The 12994-nt window shown below is 29.3% G+C and overlaps 1 protein-coding gene across 1 annotated transcript; it reads right to left on the bottom strand.

The window, feature by feature from the left end:
* Positions 1-12009: 12009 nt before the first annotated feature.
* Positions 12010-12744, bottom strand: LOC124897568. The gene is made up of 3 exons (XM_047410439.1): positions 12538-12744; positions 12362-12452; positions 12010-12269 (listed from the first exon to the last, which is right to left on the bottom strand). Exons 1-3 carry the CDS (start codon positions 12742-12744, stop codon positions 12010-12012), a joined length of 558 nt encoding a protein of 185 aa, XP_047266395.1.
* Positions 12745-12994: the final 250 nt, after the last annotated feature.

Here is a 12994-nt window from a genome sequence, read left to right as displayed (position 1 = left end):
TTCAAAATTGGTGAGACGTATGCGAAAACTTAAAGTTTGCAAATTATAAAGTCGATAATTCAAATGACACATAAAACTATATTATAAAGGCACACATCATAACAATGATGATATCAACTTTATCTTATCGATGTTATTCCAGAGGATAGGCCAATTTGTTGAGCTGTCTATGGTGCAACTCTGGCTAACAATCTGTCAATTTTTTTTTTAAAGCATTAGGACAGTTTTTTAAAAAGGAAAAGAAAAGAGAAATATTTTTATTAGGGGAACCATAACAGGAGCAACTGGACTTGATGTTGAGGGCTATATATCGAAATGTGAAGTGAAGTTTTTAAATCCCACAATTATATATATATATATATATATATTTAAGAATTATTTCTAAATTTATCACTCCTTCCATCTCAAATTAGTTTAGAAAAATTCTACTGCAAATTTAAGACTAAAATTCATACTAGTTTTCGGCTATATTCATAATATTAAAGAACAATGCACAATATTTATGAAAAGAAAAAGTCAATGAAAAGAGCGTATAATGTGAGAGAATGTATCTTTTTCTTGATCAGGTTTTCTAGTTTGTTGAAATAATAAGAAGAAGAAGAAAAAGAAATAAGAATATATAGTTTCCTTTTAAAGCTTTAGGAGTATCTATAATCTATAATTTATATTTATAATATATAATAATATATTAAAAGTGTGAAAACATTTATAAAAGTGATTTGAACTTTTTACTCTTCATTAAAAAACTCTGCAATAGATAAAATTATCTTTTCATCTTTTCCACAAATTATATTAATTATTTTTATAATTAAAAAAGGACCTAAAAAATATGGAAGAATAATAACTATTGTGTACTCTTAATTAAGAAAGACTTCAAAGCCTAACATGGAAAGAAATTGGATGACCTTATTCTAACTCTCCCTCAAATTTAGGGCGTAACTTAATAATTTCTCAAGGAAAAGTAGAGTTTTAAGTGAACACAATTTCTTTACAATTAATTTGATTTGTCATTTCTTGAGTTTTGGTTACTTGATCAAGATCGATTAGAATAAGAATTTCTATAGATCAATTAGAATAAGAATTTCTATAATTCTATTTAAGCAATATATTGAATCAAAATTTACAAGAAATATATGTTCTTCTACTACTTTTTTCTTTATTTTAATTTTGATTCAAGTTGTCGTTCTTTATGTATTTTAGTTGATATTTTAAAGATTGTGTATGAATTATTAATCAATAATTTATAACGAATTCTCTCCTTTTGATAGTTTGTTGTGTTCCTGTTTCCGATGAAAATTTATGATTAAAAATTGAATGAAATAAGAATGATGTCGTCGAATTAAGTAATCAAAAATCAAAAGTGTATCTCTTTCTTAAACTCTATACGTGTATTAAATATGATTAATACTTAAAAATTTTAATTTATTCATTTTTATCATTGACACAAATGTCGTATATAATCTACACCAACTACTATGTTTTAATAATCTTTTCTTTTTGTATATTTATTTTCTTAATTGTCGAGATGCACACATGCAAAGCACGTCTACTATACTAGTTATATAGATTTGTTGTTATTGCTAAAGGAACTTTTTTGGTCGACTGGGTATGTTAGGTGTTCAAGTCCCATTAACAACCATTTTAGTAAAGAAAACTGAAGAAATATTTAAACTAAAAGAAAACATACAATCAACTGAATTCAAACACTTGACCATCCTTTACTTATTTTGTTTGAGCGTTTATTCTTTTTATTAACTAGATGCTAAAAATGCATATTTGACAAATTTCGGAACACTAACACTCTGTTTGGATGGTGGGTTTCCAGATTATGGTATGGTATAATTACTAAAAGAAACATGTTTGTTTTGATTGTTTCTTAAAATGTATGATATGATATGATTTAGTTTCATGATTTGATAACCATGAAAATTCTCACTATGTAATCACCGATTTGATGGTATCCCGTGTTGTTGTTTTTTCCAATTATGCCCTTACTTAATATTGTATAATCTTATTTTACCCTTTACCTTATAAGTATTATTTAACTCCACCTCCTACCCCCACCCCTTTCACCCCCACCCCTCAATCTTTTTTTTTTTGCTTATCCCCCCTACCCCTACCTTGACTCGACCCCACCCCCTGCCAAACTCCCACCCTAATTTATTTTTAAAAAAAATTCAAAAATTCTTTCTTATCCCAACCCTCTCCCCTTACCTACTACGCCCCCCCCCCCCCCCAACTTTAAAGAAAATTTTCTTGCATCACCCTACCCCTAGCAGCTCCCCCCTCCCAAAAAAAATAATAATAACAACTTTCCCCCTAAAAAAAATTATTTTTTTAAAAAAAAATTATTTTTTTGAAAAAAAATTTTGAACTTTTTTCTTACCCCCAGGCCCTACCCCGACCTCCTACTCCATTTAGGGGTGTTCATGATTTGATTTTTAACCAAATCGAACCGCGATCCAAACCAAACCGATTTAAAAAAATCTGATATTTGGTTAGGTTTGATTTTGAATTTTAAAAAATCGATACTAATTTGGTTTGATTTGATTTTACTCTAAAATAACTGATAAAATAACCAAACCAAACTGATATATATATATATACACACACACACTAATTTATGTGAACGTGCATTGCATGTTTATCCCAAAACACTTGAAACACAATAAATCTTGTAATGATAAATTTTAAAGCTATAACATAAGAAGGATAGCCAGACCGTACTGTCAACACGACTTTGTCAGGTGCTTGCCCGAGAAAACCATAGAGTCGATGAAGAGCACACTTCCAACCCCTTAATGCTAAAATTATTAACAAAAGACACTATCCATATCATAAAAGAAGCAGGATTAAAAATTTTAAGCTTTTTAACCTTATATATTTGAGTAACTTGGATAGTAGACCTTTTCATATAAGTCAAGAATTATATTAGAAATTCAATATCATTGAAAGCATAATATTGGATCAAAACCTTTGTTTCTTCGCTCCTCAATAACAAAAATCAAAGGACTTGAATCAAAAATCAAATAAGATGGTTGTACATTAGCGGATAAAGGGTAATCAACTAAGAGAGGAAAAAATGGGAAGATATCAATTTTAAATTTTACCGCCCCACCTTCAAATTTATCATGACATGCGTAAAGGTGAATTGAACAAAAAATTTACTTAAACAAAGAACATAAAAAGGAAAAAGATAAATCTTTAATTTTTTCACCTGCTTCATTCAGCAGCAACATACATGTCATTCAATTTTTTGAGCATAAATTTTCAGCAGCAAAAAATAAATAACACAAAACATTATCAAAAGGGTAGAATCCATTATCAAAAACATATTAGAAAACTTATAAACTCTAATATCCTATTTATTCCTTCGCCAATAATTTATACTTTGTTTTAATTCCTTTTTTCCTTTTCGTGAAACACCTAAGACATTAAATAGCCTAATTATTTATTTGTTAGCGTCTCTATTATAATAAAAAGAGGACTGAAAATTTCAATATAAAAGATACTTTGAAAATTTTTACTAAAATTTACATATATACACCAACTAAAATTTCCTTATTACATAATATACCAATTTGGCCAATTATTTACACATATACCAAAATATTTACAAAAATCCCTTTATTTTCAACCCTCTCTCTCTTAAAACATTATACATATCTAAAAAGGTTTTCTCTTCCGTATTTTACTCCCCCATATCCTCCCACAACACCCGATAATTACTCCACAATTGAATCCCCTTATTCTCGGAAAAATTGAAGAATCGTGTTTCTGGGGGTTACAATTTGTAAGTTTGAAGAGTTTTTTTTCTTTCTTTTTTTCAACTTTTTCAATTTTCGAAATTGACCGTATATTTGTTGTGGTTGCATGTTTGTTTTTACCGTATTTTTCAAGTATTTTCAAGTTTAGTAGTTCGATTTTTATGTTTTCTTCATATAATACATTTTCGATTCTTGCTTTGTTTTTTTTTTTTTTTCAAAATTACCTATTTTTGTATTTTTCAGTTTATTTTATGAATGCATGTTTGTTTTTAAGGATTTACCACATTTTTGCAAGTTTTTTCAAGTTTCGTAGTTGATTCGGGTTAATCGAATTACTGAAAAAATTTGCTAATGGATTCTTGTCCTAACTTTAGTTTAGGACTTAGTCAGTTAGAGTTAGATATACCTGTTGGATTTGTTCCTGGTACATTTGATTTTGAAGAACCTGATTTCGCAGAGAATTGTTCAAAGCATCGAAACGATCCCACAACAATGAAGAAATGGAAGGAAGCGGCCACTTCCAAATCAAAGAAATCAACTTCACAAATGGCAAGTAAGAAGAAGTTTGATGATTCCGGTAGACCACGTCTTCCGAAGGTATTGATAAAAGATTATACTTTACTTATACATTGGATGTTTTTATTACGTATAAGAGACATTTGAATCTGGGTGTGTTATTATACATTTATGAAGTTTTTATGACAACATTTCATGTCATATATGTTTAAGGTAAAGTGTTTAATCTGACATTATACATTGTATATACTTGATTATTAATGTATACAATGTATAATCTGACATTATACATTGTTTAAGGTGAATGCATGTTTAATCTGACATTATACATTGTACATTATACATATATGTTTAGTGAGGTTTTCATAATGTATAAAGTGAAATTATACATCTGCTAATAACATTGAATTTATGAAGTGACATTGAATTTTGTGATGTTTTCATAATGTATAAAGTGACATTATACATCTGAATAACTGATATGTCATTCATGTATATAATGTGAACTATTATAGTATTATACATTGCTTATACATTATTTTCCATACTTTTATTATACATAACAGGCATTTTATGATTTAGTTGATGTTATACATTTAGTGAGGTTTCATAATGTATAAAGTGACATTATACATCTGCTAATGAAATTGAATTTATGAAGTGACATTGAATTTACTGAGGTTTTCATAATGTATAAAGTGACATTATACATCTGAATAATTGATATGTCATACATGTTTTTAATGTGAACTATTCTAGTATGCAACATTATACATTATTGCATCTAAAAAATGTGTAACTTTTTATGCAATTATTGTATTTTTTTTTCAGGGCATGAAATATCGTATAGATAAAGTCCCGTAGCACTCTTTGCATATTTTGAGCTTATGCAATCGTGGTTTTGCTGGAGATATAACGTCTTATTTTGGAGAAGATGTTTTGGGGCATTTAGAAATACGTTATTTGAGATTTTTCTTGATCTTTCGAAGTGCAACTGGATTGTACAGATTTTAAAATGTCTCCTTATGCTAGAAATCCAACAAGATATTAAGGACGAGATACATGTGTCTGTCCAGGGGAAGATTTTAAAATTTACCATGCTTGAATTTACCATTATCACAGGCCTGAAATGCACCGGTGATATTGATGAGTTTATGTATAATTCATCATCAAAATACCCTTTGATGTCGAATTATTTTCCTAAATCTGGAGGTGGTATAACTAGGTCAAAAATGATAACACGTGTGAAGATGAGAAATTTTGAGAACTCTGAAGATGCTTTGAATCTTGCGATATTATATTTTATTCATACATTCATGTTATCTCAGCATAAAGAAGCACCAATCAGTGTAGCTCACTTTCAAATGGTCGAGGATGGTCGCTAAATACACTTTTCATGGAGAAAGATAACTTATGAAAAGTTGATCAACTCATAGCGGCAGGATTTCAGAGTCGCAAAGCAGTTACATTCTTTGGGTGGAATGTCCCACGCTCTAAATGTCTGAATTTTTGAGTGTTGCTCTGCGTTAGATAAAAAAACTGCTTTGCGACATGGAAATATCATCCCAAGAATACTTAACTGGTTTGTTGAGTGTACAAGGCCTAAGTACAAATCTTTTATGTCTGACATGTTCAGTAAGGTAATTGTATAACATGTTAAATATTTTTATTTTATACTCACTTTTTTGAAGTTCTAATACTTTATTTTAAAATAATTTTTTCAGTGTTCTTTCAAGAATTTATAGCCTACAAACGAAGAAGTTCGTACTTTAGATTTGTCTTTAGCTCACTTCTACTGTTTCCACTTCTGTTGCTGCAAAAATTCAAATGGCAGGCGATGAAGATCAATCACGTGTTGTCACTGGAGATGACGACTATGATGATTTCACCACTGAACCTACTCAGGAATTTCTAAGAAAGGCTAGTTTGGCTAAACCTTTATCAACTGAACAACCATTCAAAAAAAGAAAAACAATTATGTTTCAGGAAGTTAATCCAGTTGCGACAGATGGACAGAAATCAACAAGTTCTTATTCAGTACGTCGTGTGTCGGGTATGTTTTCTAAAAAATAATAACAATTAATAGATAAACTATAAATTCGTGTGTCTGATTTTGATCATTTTCATCAAGTAGAAATTGGTGTTTTCCCTGAGCGGGAACAACTCAAGTCTGTTCCTTCATCTTTCTCAACGCCCGAAGGGACTTTTAAGTCTAATTTAGATATGGAACAGATAAAGAGTTACATCAAAACATATGTAAGTTAATTTTCTTATTCAGAAATTTTAATTTTAAAAAAAACATTATTTGTTTCTAATATCTTATTGTTTATCTGTACGTTATAAGGTGAATGAACAAATTGCTGAGCTGAAAACACTAATCTCCAATATACCTACTGAGGTTGTTAAAGCATTGAAGAAAGAAGAGAATAAAGAATCTCTGGTATAAAATAATTTTTCCTTTAAATTTTTAATACTTTGAATAAATACTCATACATTAGTATTATTCATGAAATATAGGAGGAGAAAATTGTTCATTAACAAGAAGGTGCAGAAGAAGGATAAAAAATAAAAGACAGTGTTCATAAGACTGATTTGCCGGTAATGTTAATCTAAATTAAATTGGCATGTTACAATAAATCTGAATATCTCTGACATCTTAACCTATTTTTATTGGGTTCTTATACAACATGAAGATGAGTACATGGGGCCAGTCATTCACATAACAAATGATGAACCAACAGTACTTGAACGTTTGGAAACAGAGATCCAAGATTGTGTCCACATTCATACTGAATGTCCAACAGTAGTTGAGGTTCAATTCGATCAGAAGTTATATATATGATATGTATAAATATGGTTATACAATGTAGATATGAAATCATTAAAGAAATTTCATTCGTCATTATATAAATTTGATTAAATGTACAGACATCTACTTGTCAATTTTTTGTAGGATGAGCATATGAATGATCAAGAAGAGGGACATGAAGAAGACTCGAAAAACACGCACATTACTGAAATGGAAGATATATTGGTACATTTTTTGTCTATCATGTTGTTTTGTTTTTGGATCCATAACAATATTTTAAATCGATTTACTTGTAGGATGTTACAATATTACTACACATACATTTAAATGTATATTGATGTGTTATACATTATTAATATTAGTAGTACATTACAGAAAATGAATTTTTTTTATTTAAAGAATGTGTGAGCTTTGTTATACATTCATTTAAATGTATAACATTATGTTATACATTAAATCCCTATATAACAAATACATATGCATTTGTTATACATATCAATTCAAAATCATTAGTCCATATTTTTTCCGTTCAACAACGTATCACTTTGACTAAATTTTTTATAAATGAAACTTGTTGCTGAATGTAGGATGAGCATAATGACGCAATAAAAGCATGTTGTACTGAAGATCTGATCATACATCAAAGCCCTCACATGAAGCATTTAGAGGTATTTTTTGGTTGTTCATATTGTTTATTAACTCAAAACTTACATGCTTTTACATTCACATCCATGCCAACTAGATATCAAATTTCATAAACAGATTTTCATTCACCATTATATGGCTTTTCAAATTAGTATTACAAATTTATTTTATATGGCCCTGTCTTACTTTGAATAATTTGCATTGTAATACTATCATATTGTGATTCTGTCTCAGATACATTATACATTCAACTAAATGTATAACATTACGTCATACATTAACATGACTTTTATACATGATGATTGTGACTGAATGTAGGATGAGCATAATGATGCAAAAAAAATAGATTATAATGAAGAACTGAGCAGACAGCATAGCCCTCATATGAAACATTTAGAGGTACATTATTGGTTTTTCATGCTGTTTATCAACTCAAAACTTACATTCTTATACATTCACATCCATCCCTAATACATATCAAATTATGTAAACATCTTTTTGTTCATCATTGTATGGCTTTTAAAATCACTTTTACAAATTTTTATCCTTTAGAACTATATCTTACTTTTAATAAATGTGTTTCGACATGCTACTTAACTCTTAATTTAGGATGCGCTTATTTTTGATAAAGAGGAAGCTACTATCAAAGATTTGGGAAAACAGCATACTCCTGTGATGGTACTTTTGAAATTTTTTTCTGTTTTACTACTGCTGATTTAACACTTCAAGTCTAAAAATATAAACTTATGACATAGTACAGTCCTTTATACATTTGTGATACATATAGATATATGACATATTTATTTTATTACATAATAATTTTACTTAAAATAGGATGAGCATATTGCCACAAAAGGATCATTTTGTGCTGACAAATTGAACAAACATCATAGTATTGATGTAACAGATTTGCAGGTATTTTTTTTACAGTTCAAATTTTGTTTTTAAACAAACAAAATAATCCACATAAATGTCACTACTGTTTAGGTATCACTAACGTTAAACATTAATATGTTTGATTTTACACATAACACATCAATCTTTAATCTGTAGGATGATGTGAATACCACACTAACGGAGTCTGGTCAAGATACTTTAGACATACTAATATTTGGATTGTCAACACCTTTGAATACAAAAAAATTTGATATTGTTACACCAAATTTAGTGACGGAAAGTCAGTGGTCACTTCCAGATAGTCAGTTTCCACCAGACTTTTCTAATGCACAAGTAAGGGAGCTTGAAGCAGCAAAAGCTCGTGAAGTAAAATATAAATCAGCAGTTAAAAGAGATAGAAAAAAGTCAAAGATTTTCAGGTCACCATACATCACAAAATTTGGAACGAGCTCTAAAGATGAGGACAGTTCTGATAATGAAGAGAAGCAGAGGTATGCTTTTGATGGTTGTACCATTTACGAAGACATGCCTAATCAATTGATCAGCGATTATTCACAGTGACTTGAACTTGGGTTACTGAAATATCATGCATCAAAGTAAGTTATTTAGAAAGCTTACTAAATTACTGAATTTAGTACATAAGAATAAACCTTGGTGAAGTCTAATGCTTGTTTATATTACAGGAAACAAACAGACAATCACTATCTAAAAAATGCTCCAGGATTAGGTTATCCTCTAATGGACTTTATTGTTGCACAAGCACTCTCAAAGAATTGGTTCTACTTGATGACGCAACCCAAAATGTGTTGGAATGATGAGGTAAATTAAACTCAACTATATCATGCTTCTTTAAACTTTTACTAAAAATATTCTAATTGTTACAAAATATGTAAAATCTATTGTATTATCACATATCATACATATGTTGTTATGTACAATCACTTACTATACATTTAATTTTAATAGCTCATACATTAATGTACTTTATTGAAAACATAATAATAACGAAAATATATGACTTCAAATTTGTTTTATGACACAACTTAATACATGTGGTAAGACATATAATCAAATTTACTACATGTTATGTTAATATATCATACATTATTGTCATTATCAATATATAATAACAACTAAAGATTATGCATTAGTATCTGTTGTACAATTAAAATACATAATACATATAACCTATTGTATAGTTACATATCATACATGTGGTGTAATGTATAATCACATTTAAAACAATGACTTGTAACATATCATACATTCCTGTTCTTTGTTGCAAAATAATAATAACGAAAATATTTTACTATGATTTAATTTTATGACTACTGATTATACATGTAGTATTACATATAATCAGATTTTATACATGTTTTGTTAATATATCATGCATTAATTTACATTCCCAATACATACTAATAACTAAAACATATACATTAGCATCTGTATATCATACATGTTATGGACTGTATAATCACATTATAGATGTAATGAAAACATATCATTCATTAAAATTCTTACTCAATACATAGTAATAACGTCATAATATGCAGTTTTCTTTCAGTACTTAACATAACCTAACAATTTCTACATGTAGCACTTAGATGTGATATTCTACCATTTGAGAAAAAAATCAAAGTTGCAGCATATATGGAAAAAACATACGAACGCTATTTTCTAGAAGTTAAAACAGATCACATATCCACGCAAGAAGACTATGCAGAAACTGTTGACTGTGCTTCTAATGAAATCGCTATAAAAAATATAATTAATGGATTCTGTATTCCTACGAGTTTACCATGGCATTTGGTTGATGAGGTATATGTTCCTGTTAACTGTGGAAAAGAATAACACTGAGTATTGATTGTAATTGTGTTAAAGAGAGAACAATACGCGCGTATGACTCATTGTCAAGAAAAAAGAAAAGTGAACCATTAACTGAAATAAGAAAGTTAGCTGCCATGCTGCCTACTTACTTGTCGGACAGTAATTTTTTTGAAAAGACTGAAAGAGTTGACTGGTCAACACTTAAAGCGTACGAAGGGAAGCTTGGTCTGCAAACTGGTGAGATAAGTCACAACCTATTTGATGTTGAATACGTACAAAATATTCCACAGCAAGCGTCTGATAGTTTGTAAGTGTCTCTTACTTTTTAAATTTTCACATGTATAATCATGGTAAATTACTATACTTATCGATCTTTCAATTTATTAAAAATTCAGGAACTGCAGGGTATTTATGGCTGCATATGCAGAAATATTGAGTGAAGGGCAGCAAGTTCCTTCATGTGAGTTTGAAGCTGATAGTCAACGTGCACGTTATGCTTCATTACTATGGCATTACGGAGTGACGAAGGCAGAAAAAGGCTATACGAGTGATAATGATGATCCTCCTCGTTCAAAGAATACTTTTCTCCAATCACCTGATGAAAGTGCAATTGTTACTTTGGAGTAGCTCATTCTAAAAAATATTCTAATTATTTTTTTTGTTGTTTCTGCTAAATAGTTATATACAGTAATATTTTTTGGAATGTTAGTTTTTAGGCAACATTATATGGATGGCAGTTATTGGTTCTAATACATTTACATTTACATAAACTCTTTTCTACTTATTCTATCTTGTTTGTTAACTACTCATTTATCCTAACTTAATATTAAAAAGACTGTATAACAACATTTTGCATATGTAAAATGTCACATATGTATAATAAATTAAATATATGTAAAACATTATTTTTTTTCCGACATTAAAGAAGTAAATATTATATTATGAGTTAATTATACATTGAACAGGTATCAATTTATTTTTAAGAAATTCAGTAGACAACATCATACATGTTGAAATGTCTCATTGCTTAATTGAAAACAACTTCGTATTGAATTATTTATTAGAAAAATAACAATACATTGTAAATTGTAAACAAACTTAATGTATCAACATTTATACATAATACTAATAACAAAACAAAAATATTTTTTACTCTCATACATAGATCTTAATGTACAATCCATAATCCTCACACAAATTCGTTTGATTCATATTATTATTAGTTGTCATACTTTTAAAAAACATTTACTTAAAAGTCATACATGTTGTCAACGTATAATATCACACATGTTAAATATATTATACATTAAGATTACATATTACTACGCTGCAATAATAAGCAGTAAAGTCATAAACTGTAATAATTCAAAACTGTGTGATATTATTTTTAAAATAGCAAACATTCAGTCATAATTAAAAAGCACATAACAAATAAAAACATAAAATAAACTTCTACAAGCAAATAAACAAAAAACAAAAAACAATTGACGTTTTGTAGTTATATCCAAACAATCACTTAGCATTTAGAACAACAAACTAAAATCTTCAACTTTCTTTTGGGAAGAAACCGCACGTCCTACGGTTATGGCCTGCACACTCGCATTTACCGCAATGGTTTGAACTTGTAAGTGATTCACTAGATTTCAAATGTCTTTCTTTTTTTGAACTCCCGAGAGGTCTTCTATATTTGGGTGGCAAGACTTCATCTGCATCAACAAAATCTGGTATAATCCAATCTTTCATATCTGGCATAAGAATTATGGGGAGTTCATACGTCTTGACAATGGTGTTTGGACGGTACAGTTCTGAACAGTAACACCCATACTCTCTTACATCTATATTTATACTCTTCAAAATCGCAATTGCGTGCGCACATGGAATTTCATCAATTTGATACCGACATAGCTACACGTGCCATGCTCAATATCAATAATGTACCTTCTTCCTGATTCATACACACAGTACAGATAACTACTAGCTGCCTTAACCTGTCATCAATGATTAATTTTATACATTTAACAATATAAAAATTAATGACAAATAAAAAGTAGATTCAACTATCAGAATACATACCGTCATCCGCAACGATTTAACCCCATTATCAGTTAGTATTTCTTGAAATCTTCTCCTAAGCGTTGTGTTTGTATAAGATGCAATTTCACTGTTCTTACAATTCCATGCAGCAAATAGAATCCTCACTTCTTCAAGGAAACCTAAAATAGGAAGTACTCTAACCTCTACCAAACAACCATTAATACATTCAGCTATATTAGAGGTCATCATTCTACCTCTATTAACAGGGGCGTGACATCGAGACTATTCCTCATAGCCAGCTTCTTCCAAATATTCCTTAACCCTTGGATCAACCTTTTCAACCTTTGACATAATGTAATCAAAATCTTCTTTTCTATACGCTTTAGCCATGGAATAATAAAGGTCATTAAGTCTGTCTTTGCTTTTTCTAAAATATTTACAAACATTTTTTCATAAATGCCAAATACAAGCAAGATGGGGGGCATTAGAATAAACA

The sequence above is a fragment of the Capsicum annuum genome, chromosome 1 (genome assembly GCF_002878395.1).
Source record: "Capsicum annuum cultivar UCD-10X-F1 chromosome 1, UCD10Xv1.1, whole genome shotgun sequence".
Classification (NCBI taxonomy): Eukaryota; Viridiplantae; Streptophyta; class Magnoliopsida; order Solanales; family Solanaceae; genus Capsicum; species Capsicum annuum.
This window is presented reverse-complemented; position numbering and strand designations above follow the sequence as displayed.

Coding starts and splice junctions, on each gene's coding strand:
- LOC124897568 (XM_047410439.1), bottom strand. CDS start 12,744: ATGACCTCTAATATAGCTGAATGTATTAATGGTTGTTTGGTAGAGGTT. Junction 12,453..12,537: donor TTAAATCGTTGCGGATGACG/GTATGTATTCTG, acceptor CATTGATGACAG/GTTAAGGCAGCTAGTAGTTA. Junction 12,270..12,361: donor TGGCACGTGTAGCTATGTCG/GTATCAAATTGA, acceptor GTTACTGTTCAG/AACTGTACCGTCCAAACACC.